The sequence below is a fragment of the Phascolarctos cinereus genome, unplaced genomic scaffold, assembly GCF_003287225.1.
Source record: "Phascolarctos cinereus isolate Bilbo 61053 unplaced genomic scaffold, phaCin_HiC Scaffold_3;HRSCAF=262, whole genome shotgun sequence".
Taxonomy (NCBI): Eukaryota; Metazoa; Chordata; class Mammalia; order Diprotodontia; family Phascolarctidae; genus Phascolarctos; species Phascolarctos cinereus.
The window spans coordinates 191,447,978-191,474,458 of NW_027555736.1; the positions used below are offsets into that span (position 1 = coordinate 191,447,978).

At 39.3% G+C, this 26,481-nt stretch overlaps 1 protein-coding gene across 1 annotated transcript in view; it reads right to left on the reverse strand.

Moving 5' to 3' along the window:
• NPAS3 (neuronal PAS domain protein 3) overlaps positions 1 to 26,481 on the reverse strand; it is a 1,126,677-nt gene that overhangs the window by 45,279 nt on the left and 1,054,917 nt on the right. The window contains 1 exon segment of the mRNA XM_078151394.1: positions 1,075 to 1,268. Within this exon segment, the coding sequence (XP_078007520.1) occupies positions 1,075 to 1,268 (194 nt within the window).

Below are 26,481 nucleotides of genomic sequence, written 5' to 3' on the forward strand. Positions count from 1 at the left end.
CATTTCCTTCTCCAGCTCATTTTACAGATGAGGAAACTGAGGCCAACAGGGTTAAATGACCGCCCAGGGTCACACAGCTAGTGAGTATCTAAGGCCAGATCTGAACTCAGGAAGATGAATCTTCCTGACCCTAGGCCTTGCACTCTACCCATTGTGCCATCTAGCTGCCCTCACACATGATGACCTCCATCCTTTTACAAATTAGGCTGAAAAGGAGATTTCTTAGGTGCTGATTTCTTGGCACTGCCTTATTCTCTAATCTCATCGAACCTTAAACAGGTACTGGACCTCTGATTTTGCTGATATAGAGAATTCTCAAATAAGGAAACTCTACTGATTCAGGTGGCCACCTTGTCTACAAGTTACAGAATTAGACAGCTATCTAGAACTCTGAGAAATCGGGTGACTTGCCCAGGGTCACACAGCCAGTATGAGACAGTGGCAAGATTTGAACAAGTCTCCTTAGCTCTGAGGCCAGCTTTGTATCCACTGCTTTCATTAATGCCATAAATGGCTGAAAATTCATTTTAAGAGCTTAGTGATGAGGAAGAGATGCCAATTCATTTACAGGATGACTCATCTCTTCAATTTATAAGCGTGAAATACTCCGGATTATGTGGTATTACTTAATAGTTTTGCAAATTCCCTTCTCTTTTCTTCCTTTCTCTTCCTTCATTTCCTCGTTTGTACTCCATGTACTTAAGTGCTCTTCTGAAATGTTTACAGTTAAGAGGCCAGAGACCTCACATTATATCCAGGAAACAGGCCCAGCTGGGTCGTCAGCAGGACACCTTTCACTAGATTGCTTCATCAGTGGGACTAAACCTCATCCTGACTTCTCCTTGGCTACCCAGTCAATCAGGGTTTCCATTATAGCAAGGTGGTCCTGGTGCTTTTCTTTCATTGTATCGTGAACCCTAATGTAAGTATTAAGTAAAAAGCATGTTTGGTGTCAGTCCAAAGAGCTATTAACAACCTCTATCAATGCTCCACAGGAAAATGGGATTTCAGGCAAGGCAGAAGACACACAGAATACACACGCAACACTGAAAAAGGCAAAGAAAAATGAAGTACCTATTTTCACAGTAAATGATATTGAGGTCCATATTTACTCGAGTAACAAACATGTGGCAGTCAATCCGGACTTCATTGATCGTAGGAGGAGGCAGAGCATGGGCAACCACTACCAGACCCATGATTTGGCTGGGGACTGTCCGACCGTGGGACAAGGATACTCTCAGACGTAACCGGCCTGTTATGTGAATCACCTGGAAGAGAATGCAAGACAGATGATGGGATCAGTCCACTTAAACACGATGCAAAGTACTCCATTCGAGAGGAACAGAATTTGGCTTAGAGCAGTAATTAATAGCTTGCTCTTATCATAATGGCCCTAAATGTCCTCACAGCAAGAGACAAAAGAAAAATGGTGTTATACCTACAGTCTCCAAGTCAGCATCTTTTGGGCTATTGATGCTTTTCAGGACTTTTTTTAAAAAGGGTTTAACTAGGGAATTTATTAGCTTAGTCTTGAAATACATAATATAAAATTCTTGAGGTCATGGATTGTGCTTGGCATATAGTAGGTGCTTAATAAACACTTTCCCTTTACCCTTCTCCCTAGCCCACAGGCCATTCAGACCTGAATGGGGGTGAGGGGTGGGGGGGAAAGAGTATCAACAGGAAGTCCCACAGTCCCTGCTCTCAAGTAACTTTTAATATCACAAGGGGCCCGGCTCTGTAATTGACCGAAGTGACAAATAACATTATTTAGGTTGTGATCTTTCTTATAAAGAATAATAAAAAATAAAATGGCACAAGGAGGACTTACAGTATATACTGTGGCAATTCAGTGATTCTTTCACAGAATAAGGACTTTTTTATACTTGTTTATAGCAAGAGTATCATCATTAGCATAATCATATAATTATATTATTAATACCAATACATTATGTTTGCATAGGTTTTTTGTGGTTGTTGCTGTTTAGTCATTTTCAATCTTGTCCCATTCTTCATGACCCCACTTGGGGTGTTCTTGGCAAAGATACTAGAGTGGTTTGCCATTTCCTTCTCCAGATCATTTTTCATATGAGGAAACTGAGGCTTACAATTTAGAAAATATCATTATACACAATATCTCAACTGATATTCACATGCCTATGAGGTAGGATGGGTGTTAAAATTGGTGTCTCTTTTTTGTTCTTTTTAGTTTTGGGTCTGTGATTTCATACATGTGGGGAGGTCCTGGTGGAAAAAGAACTTTCACCAATGCAGATTACCAACTCATCTGTAACTTGTAATTTTAGAGCACTTTGAGGTTGAGACTTTCTCATAGATCTTCCCCACAGATCTCTCTCTCTTTCTCTCTTTCTCTCTCTCTCTCATTCTTTCTCTCTCTCTCCACTGCCCACTCTCAAATACATTTTAATATATTCTCTTTTTTGATATGATTGTCACTTTTCACCTTTCCCTCTCTTCCAGTACACCTTTCCCCTCCTCTCTCTCCTCACCTCTACATCCCCACACAGTGGGGATATAAGCATAGGGTTACTTAACTTTATGTCTTTTATGTCTTGAGTATAAAAGACATAGATCTAAAGCAAAAATAAATCAGTACCCTTGTCAGGTTCTGAAGACATATGCCTCATTCTGCATCTAATGCCTACCAGCTCTCTGCCAAGAGGTGAGAAGAATGTTTATCTCATTTTATAGATGGAGAAATTGGAGTCTAGAAAGTTAAATGATTTGCCCAAAATCTCATAGATATTAAATGGGTCTTTTGGTAGCAAATATACTGATTTTTCTACTATAGCATATTGGCTTCTCTTGAGAACTTTATTAGAGGTAGCCAGAATACCTAGAATGAAATAAATTCTATTTCTCAACCAAAATATTTTAAACAAAATTTTAATGTTTACTAAAGATTTTTACATGAAAGCCTGTAAACTATGGGTTCTTAACATGGGGCTCATGAACTTATTTTGAAAAAATACTTTGATATCTCTTCTGATATAATTGGTTTCCTTTGCATTTTAGAACATTACTCTGAGAAGGGGTTATAGGCTTCAACACACTGCCCTAGGGGTCTGTTAAAAGGAAAATTATTTGGGCTTTTATTCTGATTAATGAGGCAAAATTCGGGGCAAAGAGAATTAAAAGAGTTTATTTAAATATGTCAAGGTAGCAATACTGGAGATCAGCAAGGGTTTCAAAATGGAGCCAGCTTTTATTGATAACTTTTATAATGAGATAAAGACAATTCAGATAGGTCCACATCAGTAAAAGGAGATGGGCCATTGCATCTCCACTCCTCTCCAAGGAGGCAGATGTATGATGTTAAACAGGTCGGGATACAAACATCACAGGTAGGGGCAGACAATGAATAAAGAGCAGGAAATACAAAAGCTGCAGACTAGGGAAGGGCTCCTTAAACAGAACCTCCCTCTACTGATTTACAAGGAGGGCTGGGAACAATGGACCACTAAGTCCATATGACTTTCCATGGGTTCATGATACCACAAAGGTTGAGGACCCCTGTTATGGACCAAAGCTATTTGTTTACAGATCACAGTCAAGAACAGACCCTTGCATTGGCTTCCTTTCCTGTGATTGTGCCTCATAGAGAAAGAGACTTTCCAAGGAAAGATTTTAAATGAGAGGATCTTGGCTCAACTTCTAGTCTTGCCACTTGCTTCCTAGTCACTTAACCTCCCTGGGTCTCAGTTTCCTGATCTGTAAGATGAAAGGGTTATACTATATGGCTTCTGAATTCCCTCTTGCTCTACACCTAAGATACTATAACTAACACCATCCCCAAGGGTTTTAAACTCCAGCAAACCTCATTTTATGCTCCTCCCTCTTTTTTGCCCCATTTCCCTCTTAGCATCTTTATTCACTTAACAGGAAGGAGCTGTGATTTCATAACTATGGGTGACTACCAGTGTGGGAACTCCTTCACCAACCCATGAGTGCTTTAGTAGAGGAATGTTATGAAGTTACTTAAGACACACAGAATCTATGGGATTTGTTTATATAGTAAAAGAGGCAGTGTGATGTAGAGGGTAGAGCCCCAGCTTTGGAACTGGGAAGATATGGCTTCAAATCTTGCTTCAGACACACATTAGCTGTATGACCTTGGATAAGTCATTTAACTTCTTAGTCCTCTGGGCAGTTCTCTAAGACTATCAAGTTGTAGAGAAAGTGACTACCTATTTTGGTAGAGACAATTTTCTCACCCCGGGAATTGTCTATGTTAGTGAAATCGGAGGTCCAGTCCCTATTCCCATCCCTATATAGATAGCACATGTGAAAGGTGGAATTTGAACCCAAGTCTTCTGATTTTAAGCCTCACATTCCATCTATTATTCTATTCTATTCTATTCTATTCTATTCTATTCTATTCTATTCTATTCTATTCTATTCTATTCTATTCTATTCTATTCTATTCTATTCTATTCTATTCTGTTCATACATGTGCTAATTAGGTTAAAATAAACATTAAGGCTCATAGAATTATAGATTGGAACTGGAAGGGAACTTTAGAGGCCTTCAAATCCAACTCCCTCATTTTAGAGATTAGAAGACTTTGTGACTTGCTCAGTATTAACATACTAGTCAATGCCTGGGGCAGAATTCAAATCCTGGTCTTCTTGACTCCATCCACTATGCAGTGCTACCTACATGTCAAAAAGAAGGCATAAAAAGGACCACCAGTAGTCTGAGAGATGTGTGAAGGAGGGGGGGGAGCAACTCTTTGTCTTTGCCTCTGGGATGATAAGGGTGGGGTGGGGCAGGTTGTAGACTGACCACATGGAACAACAGATGATGTAGCTACCTTGTTCTTTCCTATCAGTTTTCTCCCTGGGTCACCCACTGCCTAATTGCCAGTCCTTTCCATAATGAGAAAACCTGGGAGTAATTGTCTTTATTCACCATATCATTAGAACAGGAGGTCTGGTGAGCCATTACTTAGTGAAGCCTTTGGGGAGCTCAAGGTCAGAACACACCTGAAAACCAAATACTTAAGGGTCTTCTCTGACTTTGCTCTCTTGCTATGAGTTACCAAAATTGGGGGGTGGGAAGAATGTATCAGTCATCTGGTCACTGCTACCCTGCCCTGGGTGGGAACCACTCAGTCAGTCTATATTTGATTACCATTGGCTTTGAATTATTTAGTTTTTCAAACACAAACTGAATTCTTGTCTCTGGGAAGCAGGATCAAAGCTGGAAATAGCTACACTTTAGAGTTCTAGCTATATTAAATAATACTTCTCCCCTGCTATATTTTACATTTGTGCCCAGAGCCGATGATCTGGAAATGCCAATGAGAATGATTATTTAGTCAATTTCAGCAGTAGTTTTCCGACCACCCACATTTGAAGTTGACTAAATTCATTCTTAATGCACCTTCAGTCGGTCTAGCTACTTTATGAATATTTGAAGACGTTCCTAGAGGCAAGGATGCTAAAACACCATCTCAGACACACATTTTTGCAAGACCTCATTAACTAATAAAGAAATAGCTAAAAGAAACCGGATTAACTTCACAGGAGGGGCGCTAATAGTTTCCATTCCTCCTTCTAGCTAGGCTTACATAGATGCTTATTTATCATTATCTGTCTCGTTTTATCATGAACATTCAGCTTTCTGGAAAAACACAAATCTATGAATGTCTGGGAAAACATACACCCAGCAACGATATGCTAAATAAATCCCCACTCCGCACTCTATGCAAAAGCATCTTAAGTAGTACAGACTGGAAAACATTTTGAGAAGGCATCCTGGCAATGAGAGAAAGCTATGTAGTGAGTCAGATTTTCCATACATTTACTTTTCAAATTAATTTCATAATGCTAACAGTTTACATTTGGCAAGATAAATAATTGGTTGATTTGTTTTTTCACTTTTCCTCGGATTTTTTTCTTTTTGGATGACATAACATTACGGCCTGACTCTGATTCCCTACAAAGCATGGGGCTAAGGAAAGAATTTGTGGCTAAGGAATCAGAAGCTTTGGGTTCAAACCCTTGTTCTGTCACTTCCTGTACGACCTCTGGGCTTTATTTTCTTCCTCGGTAAAATGACAGCATGGGACTACATGACCTTTCAGGTCCTCTCCAGCTCAAAAATCTATAATCTTATCAATAAAAGATTAAGCAGGTGAAGGGATAACAAGATTACATTAGTATTTATGCCTAAATGGTGATGCCATTTTTGAGAGGAATGGGACTAATAAAATCATAAAGTTTTTATTTAGAAATAATTGAGTGTGATGTGGTGGAAAGAGCCCAAGTCTGGAAGTCCAAAGACAGGAGTTTTGTTCTATCAGGGTTGCCACTAATTAGTCACATGATTTAGGATTAAGTTGTGGCCTCCTGACAACTGCAGTTTTCTCACAAATAAGGGAGAGCGTCGGACTAGACTATGAGGTTAAAAGTTTTTGAACAGAGATGTTTTCCAGAGCCCATTAGGTGTTCCCTTTCCTTCTTCTTGATATACTTATCCATTCACATGTTATCACCCTGGGCAGCATGGTATGATAGTATGTGTGCAAGGTTTAGAGTCTGAGGGTCTGGCTTCGAATCCCAGCTTTGCCATTTGCTAACTATGTCATCTCAGGAAAGTGGCTTAATCCTTTTTGGTCTTGGCTTACTCATCTGTAAAAAAGGGAGTTGGACAAGACTGTCCCTAAGGTCCTTTCAAGCTCTAAATCTGTGATTCTATTATCTTTCATAAGCCAATAGATGACAAACACTTTCTTCGGTGCAAATCTAGGTAGCAACATATCTTGGAGAATTCAACAAATAAAATGTATCAGAACATTTTCATTGACAAAGAATGTTGCCTGCACTCATCTGGATGTAATATTGACCATAAAAGTGAAAGAAAAACATTTTAAATAGCTGCTGCTCTACTGAACACTTATCAGCTCTAATCTATGTGGAATAAAGAGCTTTTGAAACACAGCGACCTAATGGAAAAACATCAAAACCATGTGGGAATAGGGTGAAATACTTATCATGGCCACGAACCTGTCTGCTGTAACATTTGCCCTGAAGATGCTTTCAGCCAACCTACAGAAGATGAGTTTATGTCCTTAAACTTGTATTCAATTACAAAAAGCAGTCACTTTATCCATCCGGCAATAGTTTGCAGGACATTAAATCTAAGAGAATAATAGCAAGATAGTGACCTGTTCCAGGATAATTTCTATCCAAACTCTAAGATGAGAAGAACGAGATAATAGCAATAATAATTGATTTTATATAGCACTCTGGGACATTATTCCAACCAAGTCTCACAACAGCCCTATGAGGCAAGTATTCTTAGCATTCTAATTCCCATTTTACCCCTGTATCCTCAGGTCACATAAGTAATAAGTGCCAGAGGAAAGAGTTGAACCCAAGTCTTTCTGACTCCAAATACAGCACTCTGTCATGCTGTGTCATCTCAAATAATTAATTAATTCTCATTAGATTGTATTAGACTGAATTCAGCTCTAAGATTCTATGACCAAATATTTCACATGCAAATAGATTTCTTTTTTTGAAAAATCTAGACCAGAGGGAGGAGTTTTTAGAACATAGCAAAGCATTGGTAAATACAGAATTTCCCGTAATTTTCTGTTGTTCTGCGTAAGAAGTTGTGATGTTTCGAGTATTAACATTTGAATGGGATTACTTTGAAAAGCATCACACAGATTTCTTCCACTCTGAGCACCTCTTCATCTGGTCTCTGAGCTCCTGGTCCTTGACCATACCTTTAAAAGAAACTGCTGAATCTAAAAGATTTGTTGGTGATTTTGTTATGCGGACTTAGGGGGACTCAGTGAAACCCATGGAATTCCATTTTCCCTGAACTCAACTTTATAGAGGTGAGAGGGTAATCCTCAAACTTCCTCTCCTGTCCTAGTGCACAGTTTCACTGTGTAGATTTGCATAGACCAGCTACATCCCATAGTCTTATTCTAAGCCCCTCATTCTAGCACTGTTGCCAATCAGAACACTGACTGTGGTGATGGAGAACAGTAATAATAGCTGACATTGATGGAGCACTCTGAGGTTTGCAAAGCATTTTACATACATGATTTCATTTAACCCTCACAACCACTCAGTGAGATATTACTATCCTCTCGTTTAGGGAGATGGAGATTGAGGTTCAGTCAAGTCCAGTGACTTAGCCATGGTCATTCAACTGGTAAAAGTCCAGAGGAATAATTGGAACCAAAATCTCTACTGATTCTAAGTTGGTTTTTTTTTGTCCCTACATTGCACTGATTTTTTTTTTCTTAACCAGAGCTGCAGTTTTCTTGATATAAGGATTTCTTGTGGCTTTCTACCAATGCAGATCAGCATTTGCTAGGCTGCTTATGGTCTTAGAGAACTGATTGGAGGTACTGAGAGGTTAATCAAGGCCTCTAAGTGGAACAATGAATAGAGCATTAGACCTGAAGTATGGGAGACATGAGTTCAAGTCCATTCCTAAACAACTACTGGCTGTGTGACTTTGAGTAAGTCATGCAATTAAATCCATTTCACGAGCAAGTCAAGACATCGTCCTAGTGTTGTCATTGGCTCTTTTCAAGAATGAAGGACAACCAACAACAGCACAACCTTTGTCTGCCTCAGCTTCTCCAACTTTAAAATGGGTGTCCTAGTAGCACCTGCCTCACGGGGTTGCTGCAAGGATCAAATGAGATCATATTTGTAAAGTTCTTGTCACAGTGCATATAATAGGTATTACATGTTATTGTTGTTAAGCCCTTTCAGTCCTGGAATACTCCTCATGACCCCATTTGGGGTTTTCTTGGCAAAGATATTGGAGCGGTTTGCCATTTCCTTCTTCAGTTCATTACAGATGAGGAAACCAAGGCAAGCAGCATTAAGTGACTTGCCCAAGGTCACACAATTAGTAAGTATCTGAGGCAGGATTTGAACTCTGGTCTTCCTGACTTCAGGCCCAATACCCTATGCACTGTGTCACCTAGTTATTATTTTATGTACCTTGCTCAGCCTCACAGTCAGTATAATAACAATAATGACAATAGCCAGAACTTCAAGGTTTTAAAAGCTCTCTCTCTCTCTCTCTCTCTCTCTCTCTCTCTCTCTCTCTGTCTCCACACACACACACACACACACACATACACACACACACACACACACACACACAGACACATACATATACATTACATCATTTGATCCTCATAACTGCAGAGTGAGGGAAATGCTATTATTAGCCCCATTTTTCAGAAAAGGAAATTGAATCTGAGATAGGCTAAGTGATTAGCCCAGGGTCACACACAGTAAATGTCTGTGGTAGGAAGTGACTCTGGGTCTTTTTGACTCCAAGAATGACTCTGTCCACTATTTCCATCTTGCCCCTCTAGATAAGAACCATTTGACCTGAAATCCCATGATCTTTGGTAAATCTGACCAAATAAGCACAACTTATCCCTTGCACACTAAAGAAATCATTGTGTGGTTTTTATTTTCCCCTTGTCTCTGATACAAAAAGCGGATGTGCAGAATGCTGTAAGTACACGTAAACAGAGTTTATGATGAGAGTGGGAGTGTTAACAAGCCACATTGCTTGGACAAATATATATTTCTCTTCCTGCCATATGTTCATTTCCGTCATCTGTTAGTGATAAGCACTTAGATGTGCTCCACTCATTATAAACAAGCTCATCACAAAGACCTTGATAAAACCTTTCTTCTATCAATACTTAAGGAAAAGAAAAGGCAGAAACAAAACAAAACAAAACAAAAAAACCCAAAACAACAAAAATCCCCAAACAAACAAAGAAACAAACCAAAACCACATCTGGAAGCTATTTTCTATCCTTTCTGTACTAAAACTCACCTCTGGTAATAGGAACTCCTTTCTTTATCAAAAGGAAGTACTAGGGATTGTGGGCATTATTTCTCACATAAGAAGAGGAAGGACCAGATTTGGGGGGGGGAGCAAAAAACCCCAAACAAACAAGCAAACAAACAAACAAAAACCCCTACAGGCACAAAAAGGCTGCAAATTCCTCATATTTAGAATAGTTTCTGGGATTTTTCTCCTTATCCTTTAAAGAGAATCCAAATTTCCCTTAAAAAATAAGTTTGCTTCTGGCTCCTTTATTTCTTCTGGAAAAATCTGGCTTTCCATGCAGATTATCAGACCCATAGCTCAAGCATATAGTGTCACTCTTTGTTTTCAGGGATTGAAGTTTCTAAATATGAAAGACAAGGGTTTGGCCCCCTTTTTCGAACTCCAACTCTCCTATTCTGTACAGAGCACAGAAACAATGCAAATTCTGTGTGGGAACCAGATCATACCATAAATTATTTTATGCTAATTGCAGGTGTGGGGGGAGTAGTTTTCAAGGTAGCCCTTCTCACTTTTTTTTGGTTTGTGCCTGGCCACAGCTTATAGCAAGTACCTAAACATGTATCTTTGTTCAGGGATTGAACAAACGTACCGTACTTTCTTATTCCTGCCAACAATTTCCCCCTGGCAGCCTTCAAGGTAGGCGATAGGAGAGAGGGTATGCACAACTGAAAGGATGAACTTTTGGGCTCTCCGAGGTAGGGTCTCATTTTAGTGGAATTACAGGATTGAGTTAGAAAGGACCATTGTGTTCATCTTATCCAACTCCCTTATTTTTACATTTGAGGAGACTGAGGGCCCCAAAGTATCATAAGCAGTGGCACAGTGCACAGAGTACCAAGCCTGGAGTCAGGAAGACTCACCTTCCTGGGTTCAAATCTGGCCTCAGACACTAGCTATGTGACCCTGGGCAAGTCACTTAACTCTGTTTGCCTCAGTTAGGTTCTTTGTTCAGTTGTTTCAGTCGTGTCCAATTCTTGGTGACCCCATTTGGGGTTTTCTTGGCAGAGGTACCACAGTGGTTTGCCATTTCCTTCTCCAGCTCATTTTACAGATGAAGAAACTGAGGCAAACAGAGTTAAGTGACTTGAGGGTCATAAAGCTAGAAAGTGTCTGAGGCCAGATTTGAACTCAGGGAGATGAGTCTTTCTGACTCCAGGCCTGGCACTCTATCCACTATGGCGCCACCTAGCTGCTCATGCCCCAGTTTCAACAACCTCCTTATTCCCAGTCTGATGCCCTATCCATTGCACCATGAATATCTATGTACATAGAAAAAACTCATATTTTTTCTGGAAGCCATATAAATAGATAATTCAAATAACTGGAATTTCCCATTCCCTATCCTCCGTATCCCCCATTTTCTACACTCTGAGAAGCAGTATGGCGCAGTGTGTAAAAATCTATCCTTTTTTAAAAAAAATGTCAGGATGACCTAATATCAAATACTAAGATCTGACCCATAACAGCTGTGACCCAAGGCACAGTCACCTTACCTTTCAGTATCCCAGTTAATTCTAAGACTATAAAGCTATGACCTACAATGACAGAGGAAGTTTCCTACACCTGTAAAATCAGAGATCAGGTTTTAAAAAAATTTTGCTCTCTAAGATGCAAGTGACAGGGGATTATTTTATGTTTTAATGTATCATCTAGTGTAAGCCAAGGACACCCTCCTGATTGAAGCTCAAGCTACTGCATCTTTTTCACCTCTCTACAGGGTTATACGAGAAGAAGTGGGATTTGAAATGATGATAGAAATACCAAAAGATCCCAAGTAATTGCTGGAATCAAAAGAAATAAGTTCAAAAATGATACCAAACACAATTTATTGTATTCTCAGGTAGGAACTTCCTAGAATCCAAAAATACAATAGGAACTGAGATTGGATTTCATTGGTCTAGAGGGCTCTTGGATAAGGAAGCTCTCTTTAAAAATGCAGGTCAACACTGTGGCAATTTATACTCTTCCAGAACTACCTTGAGTAGCCACTGTCCAAGGGTCACACTGCCAGAATGTGTCAGAGGCAGAAACTGAACCCAGGTCTGCCTTTTCAAGGTCAGCTTCCATTATGCAATGCTTTCTCTCATATTGTTTTCTAATTCTTTGAAAACTGATAATTTTTGCACGATACAAAGAAAGATCTCAGGTGATCTTAATGCTTCCCTTCTCCCTCTTTGACCAACTATTTCAAACAAGAAGGAGTTTCCTATATCCATACTTGATTGAATGACAAAAGTAGGGGACTCATCCAAACCCCTTTGTTTTTAGAAGGCCCTGCCACTCCACCTCTTAGGGCTGAGGCCAGCTTGTAGGGATAGTGCTGTTGTTTCATAATCCTATCCTCTAGGGGACAGAAGACACTGCAAGTTTCCTGATTAATTCAGGACTACCCAGACAATTTTTACCCTTAATTTGAAGGCTCCAGTGGAGCCTTCTACCACAAGAGTGCTGGAAATTTATCACCCTTAAGTCTCTTATGCAAGAAATAAATAAATAAATTCCTGGCGCAATGGATAAGAAATTATTTTAAAAATCCCTCATGTTTAAAATACATTAGTTGCAGCATTCCATTCTCACATTTCTACATTCCCAAACATAACAGTTACATCCTATCAATCTATTTAAAAGATGCTTCAAATATATAACATAAAATAGTATGTAAAATTACAGCTTTGCCTAGCTTCTTAAACAATACAGGATGTCATATTTCTTCCTGGTTTTTCCCTTGGAGAAAACAAAGCCTTCTCTTTTCTTCTAGAGATACTGTTTTAGGTTGAGAGACATTTAAGGAAACTGGGGAGATCGCTTTAACTAGATTATGCAAATGTATGCCAAGGATATAAGGTTTTCTCAGAGAGGGGAAACACTTCAAATATCATTTAATAAAGCAGGGGCCATGGGTAGAAGAAATGTCTTGACAAACTGTTTAGGAGTGTATTGAGGAGGACGGAATGCATGGGTCTGATCAAATTCCACTTGATTCAGTTACTTTATTAAAGAATATAAGTTCAACCTCAATGACCTGGAGAAAATAGGCTACTCTAGCACAGTGGAGGACACCTCTGTCCTGCCCTCTCTATGGTTTTCACTTTGGGAGAGGACATTATTCCCCTCCCCCCATCCCTAACCAACCATCTCATTTTTAGCATAGTACCCCCACCTGGTTTAGTGCTTGGAGGAGATTTTTTTCCCCCTCTTCTCAATGAAAAAATTGTGGAGCTGCATTTTATTATAACTTAAAAAAACTAATCAAGTAAAATATGAGGCTTAGAATAGAAATTAGTATAACAGTCTCTTCCTGGGAGAACTCCTAACTCATATTGATATGTTTTCTTCTGAACCAATGGGCAATTATTGTTTTATTAGCTGGTCTTGGGCTTTAATTTATGACTCCTGAATAAATGTTTCCTTCTGTATATGAGGCTTTGTACTAAAACTATTTTTACAAATATTATTATGTAATGTATAGTGTTGCCTAGTGAATAAAAGTGCTGCCTTCAGAATCTGAAGTCTTGGATTGAAATCCCACCTTTGACCCACATTGTTTGTGTGACTCCAGGCAATTGCCCTCAGGCAATTGCCAAGAAGGTGCCAAATTGAACTGGTAGAGGAAGAGTCCTCTCTGGGAGATCCCAACACTGATGAGGTTACTGATGAGATTTATTCATTCAGCTGATGATGATTACTGATGAGATTTATTCTTTCATACAGGTGTGGAAAAACAAAACCCAAGAGCTGGCTGGACTCAGCTCATACTGGAGCTGGTTGTTAAACATTCAGCATGAGCATTTACACCTCAGAAATTGGCAAAACCCACAATTGGGAGCTTGATTTATTGTTTTATCGACTGCCTAGACTCAAGAAAGCGATGGAGAAAAATATTAATAAAGCAGATTCGACTTAAAAGTGTGCATTCTCCCTCACCCCTAGTTGTTAAACCTTTACCAACACACCCTGAAATAAAACCAATTAAACTATTATGCAAATACACATTTTTATTAGGAAATCTTATATCATTTGTTTTCTGTATTTAAAATATGCATAGATTCTCTTTCACTTATATTTCCTGTGGTTTATGTTATTCTCGATCCAAAGTATTGAACCTGGTCTTTATTGCCACCACCCTAGTTGATGCTCTGATTACTTCTTGCCTAGATAACTTCTAGTGGTCTTCTAATTAGTTTTCTTGTCTCTAGTCTCCAGTCTCTCCCCTTCCAATTCACCCTACAGACAACAGACAGATTGGTCTTCCTGTTTCCCATGTGTGATCCCATCCCTCCACTCCTCAGAAATCTTCCATTACTCTTCATTGCCTACTGAATAAAGGCCCACTTCTTCAGCCTGGCATTTCAGACCTTTACAGCTTGGCTCCAGCCAAGCTTTTTAGCAGTCACACTCTATAACAGCCAAATTCGACGAGTAACTACTCTCTAAACACTTTTATCTCCTTCCCTACCTGTAGACGTGCTACTCATCATTCTAGGCCAACAAATGACACCTTCTCCAAGTAGTTTTCCCTGATTCCCCCCTGAGCTGGAAATAATTTTTTCCTTATCTAATCTCAAAATACTTTATGCTTCTCTACCCATTTAGAATATTTATATTTATCTGTATATGTGCCTTTTCTTTATCTATTAGATATAAACCATTTGCCTCAGTTTTCCCAACTGTAAAATAAGAAGGTTGCTATTAAGTTTCTTCACAGGTTCAAATCTTATAATTCTTTTCATGGGGCATAAGTCATGTCTTATTTCATTTTTCTCCTTTAGCACTTGACTCAGTATATGTAGAAGACCTGTGATTCCTAGTTGAATGAATAAGTAAATGAATGAATTATTTGCTTTTGAGTTTGTTAGTATCACTCATGTAATCTAAGATACATATCTTTAATATCAGTATTTCAGTACTTTAAGGATTTGTGATTTCATCAGTGAGGGTACCATCAAAGTTTGCAGTATAAAGTTTCCTAGAAGGACTATTATCAGTCTGGTAACTAGACTTTCCAAATTTTGCTAGACTTGTCCTCATATGACAGATATAAACTCCATCACCAGACTTGTACTTAAAGTCTTTCTAGCTTGATAGGATATGTGGGACTTGCTCTTTCCTGGCATAACCTTTGAGTCCCCAATGTTAACTAACTCTATGAGACATTGAGGCACTGGAGTAGGTCTTTAGTAGAAGCTAATACCTAATGGAGGCAAATACTATTAGCCAGTTTGGCACAGCTGAATGAATAAATCTATGGTAGTATCATTCATAGTTCTTTGGGTACTAAAAAATGTCAAGGCAGCACCCCCAAATTCCTAAAGAATTACCTTTTCCTCTCCCTCTACTGAAATCTGAAAAGGGATGATTGTACATCCATGTTAGGGTCCCAAGATGTCTGGTACAGATATGCTGGAGCAAATAGGACAGGACTCAGGTGTTGTCAAAGATACTCCTATCAATGAGTATTGTCCAGCCCTTTGGGGTATTCCATGCCAGGAATTCAGGCAGCCTACAGCACAGTCAAATGCACAAGACTGTCTTGAAGGACTCAAGAAATATAGGGAAACACAAATACAAGGAGAAAGACACCCAGGTAACTAGACTCTTTGGAACTCCATTGGTTTGCCACAAAGACCTGGCTCTCTTGCACTCACTCCTTCTAAAACACATAATTCAATTATCATGGTATAATGGACTAACCTAGCACCATGCCAGAGGTTCAAGATTTTAAAAATATTGTCTATAGGGATGTTCATATTGATAGAAATGCTAGTTTCTCTTTAGGACTCCTGGTAACAGTTGCTGACTTCCTCCTCCACTGCCCAACTATCCTACCTTCCTAATTGTGCTCATCAATCTCCCTTTAATTCTGGGAGAAGAAAGGAGAGGTTAGTGAATAATATAATCCTGTCTTACCACGTAGGTCTATTGTGGGAAGTCAGAAAAGTCTTTACCTTTTTGCTGCATTGTGTCAATGATGCTCTACTGCCTTCTCTTGAGTGACTGTTCCATATATGTAAAGGTCTTTAAGGACTTCCTCAGAGCATCTCAAGGTAGCATTCTCTGCATTTTATTTCTGCAAGAGGTCTTTCTTACTCCTCTCCTGAAGGATTTGTTTGTGCTAATGGCCACTCTAATAATTTCTCTTACCCTTTTTATATCTTCAGGGCTCTGACAAGTAGGTAGAAACTGCAAATCTAAAAATGTTATATAAATGTTAGCCATTATTATTATAATTACACAAGGGCAGAGGCTTGACTTAAAGGTTTTTTTTCTTCAAGAAGCTTCTATAATCCTATGCAAGATATAAGCAAAGTTTCCTGTATAATCGTCCTCACAATGAGGATGATTGGGATTTTTCACTAGGTCTTGGAATTTGGGATTGCCAGAAAAAGATATATAGTTATGTGCCCAAAGCTGAGGGTGCATATACCTGTCCGTTGCTGTCAGAAGGCATTGGGACACTGGTGGGAGATCTAACCCCTGGATGTGTTAAAGAAAGGGCTATTGACTAAGGTTAGACATTGTTAGAAGCTCCTTGGGACTATTTCATTCTTTGTATTTGCATCCCTAACCCATGGTCCAGTGCTTGGCATATGAATAAATGCTGATTGATTGATTTTCAACAAGAGTTGTTAAGCTGATGCAGAGAAGAGTCATGTGAACAAAGGAAGAGAGGGAGAGAGCAGTAGTATGTCAGTATGTTCAAGAGGACACATACTTGTAACCCAGGTGGCTTATGCATGGCTGGGGTAGTAGATGTGGATGGGAGATAGGATGAGTGAATTAGATGAATCAGATAAGAATACTCAGTTTGAGTCAAAGTGTGGATTTGCAGCTCAATGTGGACACAGAGATTAGTGTGGCTATGCACTTAGTAGGGGCTTCAAAAAGTTCCCACCCCTAGCCCCATCCTTGTTCAATGATACCTGTACTAGGGAAACATGTTAGGGAAACCTGGTCAGATTTGATATCTGACCAGTAAATTTCTGAGTTCCCAGTAATCTTTGTAAGTGAAGAAAATGTTCTCAGTTGGTTGGGTCCTAAAGGGGAACCTAGAACACAGTGCATAAGAAGGCATCATGATTAGGTGTGAAAGGTCTCTAACATTGGATGACAGGGCAAAATTTCATTGGTCCTTCATTTTCGCACTGGAAAAATGAGGGGACTGGACAAATGACCTCTGAAGGACCTTCTAGCTTGAGTACTTTGAGGTGATAATGTTTATGTTCTTAACTCCAGCTCTAACTACTACAGTGGGGTGTTAGAGAGGGCTGAAGTCTGGTTCCTGTGAGTTAATTGTGATGATCACATCTCCATTTAGGCTAGAACCCAGACTTGGGCTGGTGATGGTGCTGTAGAATGGGGTCTACTTTTCTCTATCAGAGGAGCTGTCTAGTTCAAGGGTGCCCCTCACCCTTACTTGATTATCATAAAGGGCTACCTTAATAAGTCTCTTGAATAGGTCTATGGGTAGGTCTCAAAGACTACCTGACTCTGTCTGACCTAGGAAAGCCAATATTTGCTCCTGCTTTCCCCACGAGTGGTAGAATAATAGCAGGCTTAGGTAGCAGCAGCAATGACCCTGCAGCTCTGGGTGCTGACGGTGGAGCCCACATAGTCACCTGTAAAGGGCACTCCTGTTGTGACATATTGTGGGCAACCACCATTGTAGGCCTTGCAGCTGTTCACCCAGCCCCTATATAAATGCCATCTATAGTTCATCTCTTTCTAGCTTATGGTGGGGTAGGGCTAAAGACTTATAGTCTATGGTCTTATAGTCTATAAGACCTATAGTATAGTCTTACTTGTCAATGTTCCATGATCACTGACAGGGTCCCATGACCTCTAACAAAGAATACTTGAGAGCATATTTAAGTCTAAGAAGGTATGGTCAAGGAGGAGGAGGATGCTGACCTTTTGGTATTGATTCATGACTGTTTGGCCCTTTTGTGTAGCCCAAGACTTTAAGCATCTTCCAAAGTAAGGATTTTGGTCCAATAGAAAGAACACTGGATGTGGGGTCAGACAGATGACCTGGCCTCAAGTCTTGGCTTGGCCACTTCCTGCTTATGTGACCTTAGACAAATCACCTCTCTATTCTCATCTGTAAGATGAGGAGGCTGGACAGGATGCTTTCTATGCTCTCTTTCAGTTCTAAAATACTGCAATACCTATGATGTAATGTGTAAAACTTTTCCTTGGGATACATACATCATGTGGAATCAAATACAGAACACAAGAAAAATCATCTAGACAGAGTCCTTAAAGCTAACCTCCTCTTTTGCAAAGAGGTCTCACCTAACTCTTTTGCCTCCTTCTATTACAAAGCAGCTCGAACCACCAGAGCATAAAGCACAAACCTAACACCAGTCCAGAGGTTCAGGCTTTTCTTCCTTTAGTATGGTGTTTACAGCTGACCTCAAATTGGGAGTGAGCCTGGTGACTTCTTAGGGTTAATGACAACAACTGCTACTTTTCTGCTGCCCAGATCAATTGCCCTGCCTCCTTGGTTGTGACCCTATTCAATATGAAGAAAAGAACATTTACGGGGATAATTATTAGAAATGGGTCCTATTTACTTTCCTTTTTTTCAAGAAGAACAGAATGCTAATTAAAGGCAAAACTGTCTAAGATGGGGAAACCAGTTCTTTAGGACAGCCATAAGCTGATATTTTATTGGAAAACAGCAATCATCTGTTAGGAGACATATAAATATTAATAATCACACTCTGGAGTATGAACATTATTTAAGGCAAACAGAACTCAATCTGTGTGGAAAAATATTAAACTCCCTTAAAATCCCCCAAACTTAGGCATTAAACCCCTTAAAGCTACCACTTAAAATGAACACTTCCCAGGAGACTACAACAGCCTGTGAAAGCTCTGAGGAATAGCAAAGAGAGCAATTTTAGGACCCAGGGTAGTGTAGAACCCTGATGCCAGAATGAGGAGACCTGGATGCTAGTCCTAGATCTCTGTGGGACCCTGGATGAATCCCAAAGTCTTCCAGCCTCAGTTTCCTCATCTAATATTATGTATCTCCAAGGTTCCTCCTAGCTTTCCACGGATGCCGTGGTTTAAGCTTTCAGATATGAAACCAGATTATAACTAAGTGACTACAGCAATTGCACCATCAGTGCATTTTAATCCTCCTTGTCTGTTACTCCCAGAGCAGCAAGGTGGTGCAGTGGATAGAGTGTTAGGCCTGGAGTCAAGAAGATCTGAATTCAAATCATGTCTTAGTCACTTAGTAGCTGTGTGACCCTGGGCAAGTCACTTAATCCTGTTGGCCTCAGTTTCCTCATATGAGGTGGAGAAAGAAACGGCAAGCCACCCTAGTATCTTTGCCAAGAAAATCCCAAATGGGGTCACCAAGAGTCAGACACAACTGAAAATGACTCAACAACAACAATTCTGTTATCCAGGACACTCCAAGAAAAGTTTATATTAAGGCTTTTTTTTTAAAACCACAGGATATTTCCCAATAATCATATGAACCTGCCTCCCTCCCAATGCCAGGTTAACATCTCCTTATAAAACTATTTAAGTCAAGCCTAATTTTCAGCCCTCATGAGAGTAATCTCTAGTAATGGCATGCTTATCAAAGCATTCCTATATGTGCCATTTTCCCCTCTGTATGGCAAATGAACATTATGCATCTACAGAAAACTCCTTGGATTCAGGGTCATAGAATCGAACAACTTCAGAGGTGGAGGGAACCCAGGAGTTCACCTACACAGCTCTGCAATGAGATCAGTTGAAATGATGGAGGCTCAGAATTGAAGTGATTTACCCAAGGTCACTCTCCTGGCAGCCCTGCGAGAAATAGAACCCAGGCCTCTTGACAGAGGTCCAACATTCTTTCTTCTTTTTTCCTCTTTCCCTATAACCCAGCTGCCTTTCACAAGAGGCATGCCTCCCTATTTCCCAATTTTTTGGGGGTGTCTTTTTGGAAGACTTGATCATAAGCTTAGGTTTTTAACCTCTACAATGCAACGTGGAATTGATCTGAATGATTGCCCATTCCACACACGCATTCCTGGGCCACTTGCTCATTTGCTCTGTTTGGTTTGCTTCAACCATGATTAGACATTGTTGTTAACATTCTTATATTCAAAACTAGTTAACAAGCTTCTAGCGCTTCACTTTCCAAAGCTGCTTGAATAAATGAGGGTGTAATGTCTGTTACTGGACAAATCTATTTCTCTGTTTCTATCTGCATGCCTTCACTGGGGCTTCCACTTGGTTTGGGTGTATTTAAGGGTGATGGCGGTATGGGGGAGATACACATTCCTTAGTCTATAAGTCAGCAATTCAGGAAAATCAATTGTAAAAAAATTAAAATGGAAACCACCACACCACAACCTGAAACAGTAGCCCTGAGTTCTTCTTTCTTTCCTTTCCTTTCTTTCTTCATTTTTTTTTTAAAGTAATTGAAGTAATTGGCACAAAGGCTGTTCCAGTGCAGATTGCTGCAAGTGTGCTCTTGGCAAGAACGTCATAAGCGCTAGAAAAACTTTAATATGCTCAAGCAGCTAAATACAAACTGACACCAGGAACCCAAGTGTGGCAACAAACAGGAAAAAAAGAGAGAGCATCTCAATTTAATATAGACCTACATACAAAGGGATCAATTTTTACAATTCATGGTTTAGCATACAATGTAGCTGTCCTCTGAGTGAATATAGAGTAGTTATACATAAGAAATTAGAATTATCAATTCGACGGAATTTCTCAAGAGTCCTTTTGATATGTACTACCGCAAATATAATGACTGAGAAACCAGACATCAATGCATTCAACGAGATCAGGTGGAGATCTATTTAGAAAAGATGGGTTTAAACTGGGGAAAGTGTCTCTGCTATGACCTCTAGAGCAGACCATTTGCAGAACTCAAGATGAGAAGATTTGCCCTTACATATCTTGCTTCCTGGGTCTCTAAGGAAGGGCATCAGTGCAGAATTGGTCCTGAGTGGGAATTAAATGATAAGAATTTGGTGTATTCTCTTTCGTACCCCGTGCAAGATAATGGGAATGGTTTCTATTTTTCCCCTTACTTTGTCATGAGAAATAAGAAAAAAGAGCTAATTAAAAAAAAAAAGTTTTCCCAAGCCATCTGTTGCAGAATCACCTCCTTACTATTTATGGTAAAGCTTTGGTGATTTTTCTATGGTTTTCTCTACCCACATTTCAAATTTATCCTCGATAAATTTGACCAATCCTTCTTTTACCCTGCAACTTTCACAGCCTTGCCTAAGTAGGATTTCTCCTGCAAACCCCCTGGAGTTCAAACGTGCTATATTTTTTTTTCCTCGGGAACGTTTGAAGTCCCCTTTAAAAATAATGCCTTGAGGATATTTTCCCCTAATACCATTTAAAGAAACTTGAAAGCATTTGGCTCTTGAAGTGTTCAGGGTTGTAATGAAGCAATCAGCAATAGGGCCCATACACAGGCTTACACCGGCAGCTTTGATGCCAGGACTCTGACATCTCTTTAGTATGAAATTAAACTTTGCAGAAGGGCCTCTGTGTGTGTGTGTGTGTGTGTGTGTGTGTGTGTGTTGCCACGTGCACAGGTCTGCACCTGTGTTTATCTGTGAATGCAAAGGTTTATGAACTGCCACACTAATGTGGTCAGTTTCAACCTTTGAAGGACAGAAGGTGGTGAAAAGGTCGGACTGGGCTCAGAAATGTCAGTGGCAAAGCAGATCAATGAGGAAGCTTGTAAGACATCGAAAGATAAATATCCTTGTGAAATGGCATCTCATTCATAGCATGGGAGGAGAAAGTAAAGTTTCTTTTCTAGAACTGTATTTGATGTGGTCCTTGGTAGCCCCATAGTTACTTCAGGTGATTCTCCACACAGCCAGCAAGGACTGAATAAAACAAAAACATAGGATATTAATGCTGTTTCCCTGAAATTGGGTATAACATGCTGCTTTCCTGCAGTTTTGCAATGGAGTCTCCAAGTCTGCTGTAATTAAAATTATACTTTGTAAGGTATAACCTCATTAGTGCTGAAATATCATGCCTTGTGCTATTTCCCTGGGATTTTAGCAAAACAAGTAACAGTTCTTTTGATTATTGGACTGACTCGTGTTATTGTGGCTGCCAAGGAGGTAAACAAATGTTTAAAAGGCTCCGTATTAGCACTTGCTTTTTCACCTTACCTTGTTTAAATTAGGTATTAGAATCAGGGTGGATGGTGGGATTTTAGGCAGCATGGGAAAACCTATCCACTTAACTACTCCATTCCTTCTCCTCTTTGAATAATATTGAATGAAGGAAAAGACTGAACTTTTGATTGACATTTTTCAAGAATGGGATGAGATAGTTCAGGAAGAGCAATGACTAACCAATAGGACCTTCATACTACACTGGTATCCAAGCAATATGAAGAAAACTAGAGCTAGGGCCCTAACTTGTTTCCCATAGAGAATTTATGGGTGGAAGGGCAAGAATTGTTCAGGAGGAATGGCCATGGATAGGCAGTCTTCTGTATGACTGGAGGAAGAGTAGCCACAAATTAGTGAGTTTGGAAATCCATTCAGGTATCAAAGTTATTATGGATAGCTTTTTTATTTTTTGGTTTGTGGATAATCTAACTCAAGCCAATCCAAAGTAATGCAATCCAATCCATGCCAATAAAATGGAAGCTCCTTGAGGGCAGCAGCAATTTTTATTTTTGTTGTATCCTGGCATACAGGACATCCTTATAGAATGGAATTGAATTGATTCCTGGAAGCAAGCACATTTGCCTGTATGAAATTAGAATTACCCATTTGAGGGAATTTCTCAAAAGTCCTTTTGAGACTTTGCTATGGACTTTGACTATGCTTTTCCCTGTTCCTTTTTTGTCAGGTGATATTTTAAAAACAATCACACCAGGCATGTCTGTCTCACTGATATGAATTACTATAAGTATGTGCTTCTTCCATGTGCCCACTTCTCACAAAATATTGTTGAAAGGTGAGTGGATTTGAAATGAAAGGGTCTGGGTTACAATACTGGCTTTGTTCGTTGTGCTACCTGTGAGACCTCAGAAAAGTCATTTCGAAGCTCTGAGCCTCAGTTTCCTCCTCTGTAAAATAAGGCATGAAATTAGATGACCTCTGAAGTCCCTTATGGCTCTAACACTATGTTCTGACAAGTTCTCTAGGTCTTATCCAGAAAGGCTGCATAACCTGAAAATAAACAGTTTTAAATAAATGCCTAGATGATAGTTTTGATGGAGTTCATTAGGTGGAGACCTCATGGATGTTTAGTCTCCATCCTAGGTAAGGTCATGGAGGCCAACTGCTATATGCCCTCCCATAAAATATGCCACCATACCACTTTACATAGTGGCATAGTGGGTTGAGTCCTGGACTTGAAATCAGGAAAAACTGTATCTGAATTCTGCCTCTGACGTTTACTAGGTGAGAGACTATGGACTTCAAGGTCACTTGACCATCATCTGCAAAATGGGGGTGGTCAGACAACCTACCTCATAGGCTAGTTGTGAGGATCCAAGGAAACAATGCAGATAAAGGGCACTGGAAATTTTAAAGTGAAGCAGCTAGGCGGCGTCATAGTGCACACAGGCTGGAGTCAGGAAGACTCATCTTTCTGAGTTCAAATCCAGCCTCACATATTTACTAGCTGTGTGATCTTGGGCAAGTCAATTAACCCTGTTTGCCCAATATTTTGCTTGCCATGGCTCATAAATGCAAGCTATGGCAAGCAGAATATTAGACTTTCAATGTCTAGCCTAAGACATTTCTTATGTCCTTATACACACCGTTGTTCCCGTAATTTCCTAAATTTTATAGTTAGGGGACAGATTTAGAAGAAGCTTAGGGGAAAAGGCAAGATGGGCAATACCTATCCTGTTTATTTGATGATGCTGCCTCCTTACTGATAAAGTAGGAGCACCAGCTCTCAAGTTAGAGGGTTTGGGTTCAAATTCTGCCCCTGAAGTTAACTAGCTGAATGATCTTGGCTAAATCACATAATCTTTCTAGGCTTTAGTTTCTTCATATGCAAGTGAGGGTGAGGGGGTTTGTTCTAGATGGCTTCTGAAGTCTCTCCCATTTCTAGATTTAATATACTATATTTGATGATACTAGCAAGGGCTCTATAGAGTTCGCTTCACTTTGTAAATGTCCCATCCTTGCCAAAGTACCATATGGACACACCTTTATTAACAATGTGATAAAGGCAGCCCAGTTCCAGAGCCATGACCTTATCCTGGCTAGCTACATGAGGTCAAGTGTTTATGTCTGGGTGACTTTCATTCAGCTAACATGGCAAAGGAAGGCCACTGTTGTAATTTTACTTCTAAGAAATTATAATAAGGCTTCAGTGCTTCGAATCTTGATATAGGGAAATAGGAAGCAGATTGTATCAAGAAAAGATATCTGAGCTGGGGCTTATGGGGAAGCATTAAAGCAATCTCTTGGTTTATCTACACTTGGAATCAATTTTGTCATTTTTAATTGACCGATTTTCCCTTGTTTGTTTAACATTTATTAATTGATTGTTATGCTCGTGCAATTAATTCAAAAGCTGGCAAGTTTAATGCAGAGAAATTAATTTTCTTTTACTAACATGCCACTTAAAATACGTTTTTGGAAGCCAGGGTTACCAGGAAATTACCTTCAAATTAATCAACAAGGAAATGAGATAGGAATGTCCCTTGACATCTGTCAATCCAAAATATGTCAAAATTTCTCCTTTGTTTGAGTGAGCTTTTCTAGCTGAGTAAGGTATAAAAGAAAACCTGTATGTCATAATAAAATGCTATAGCCTCTTGCAAGATAGAAGAGAAATAGTCACTGCTTATAAATATTTGGTCATCAAATGAGATGCAACTTACTAGTGGAAGCTCCTTAGAGGAAAGAGATGATTATTACATGAGAAAGAGAAAATAGGTTATTTATTTATTTTCAACTTAAATCCTCCACATATCTAAAACTAAATTCATCTTTTGCTCCCAAACAAACCCTTTCATTGGACTTTCTTTATGAACTAATAACAACAATATTCATCTAACTAGTAAGTAAGACCTGGTTGTTCTTCTTTCACAATGTCTCTCACTCCTGACCCTTCCTTTCCATTTCCACTGCCTCCACACTATTCCAGACCCTTTTCATCTCATGCCAGAACTATTACAGGAGGAACCTAATTGGTCTTCCTGACTGCAGCCACTTCTCAGTCTAATTTGGCCAGCATATATTTGCTATATCAGTCTTCCTAAAATAACACTTTCATCACATTATCCCAAACATTTAATGGTTCCCTCTCACTGTCTTTCAAATTAAGTTCAAACCAATGAGCATGGCATTCATGGTCTTTCTAGACATGGTTCCAGTATAAATTTCCAGTATTATTCTAGCATTAGGAAAGGCAGCCAGGCCAGGAAAAGGCAGAGTTGGGCTTAGGGGGAGGAAAACCTGAGTTCTGGTCCTGTCTTTGATGCATGTTGACTGTGTGACACTGGGGAAATTATTTAACTATTAAGTTCCTGAGAAAATTCTCTAAGACTCCAAGTTGCAAAGTGGATGCTGATCTTCATTGGTAGAGAGAATTTCTTTAACAGGAGTTTTGTTTAATAGCAATAACAGATGTAAAACTTTTTTGACATCAGACCCCAACATTCTTAATGATTTCATCTTCTTAAGTGCCGTTTCAACTTCCTCATGTGGTGTATTTGATACTGAGGTGTTATGGATTCAAATATGAGTGGTTCTACTATCACTAATGATGAGAATAGAATTTTATAAAAATTATGGCAAACAGGTTCCATTTTTTTTTGTCAATTTGTTGTCTTCCTACCAGTTTCACCTATGAAATTTCTTGGAACATCGTGCACCTCAACTGGATCTCAGGTCTAGCTTTCCATTTCTTTGTTTTCATTTCTACTTGCTTTTCCTTGTTTTGGAAATCATGTTGTTGACAAATGTCTTCTGAAGTGTTTCATAAGTGGGTTTTTTTCTAAACCAGAATTGCCTTTGGCTGCCATGTTTTTCCTCCCTGTACAAGGAAATCAAATATTTGCCAATTAAGATAGTTTCCAGGTTCTTTTGGTAGTCTTGTTGTGGCAACTGCTTTATATCAATTAAATTTTTGCAGGAAATGGTGATAATCAAGGTCACCATTTTTGCTCTTTTTCCATTTCCCATTTTTTTTGGGTACAAGTAGTCATTTGAATAGGCTAGAATAACTCTTTCAATAATTTTAAGCATTCTTCTCACCTCTATCTTTTCTTCTTGTTTGATATTGATTTTCCCCTTGGCTCTAAGAACTCAGTGGTACACAAACAGCTAATTCTGATGACTCCATCATAAACCAGGTGTTTTTCCTGTTTGGATACAGTTGGTTTCATTTTTTGTTATCATGCTGAATGCCACATATCTTGGGTCTTTGACTCTCTTGCAGAAGAAAGTTTTGCTTTTGAGTAGATGATAACCATTGAAATCTTTAATTTTCAAATGAAGTCACTGACTATCAAGGTATTAGTGTTAATTTGGTCATCTTGTTAATAAGGTAACTTTTTAAAGTTTTTGTTGTCTTCTTCTTCTTCTTCTTCTTCTACCTCTTCTTCTTCTTCTTCTTCTTCTTCTTCTC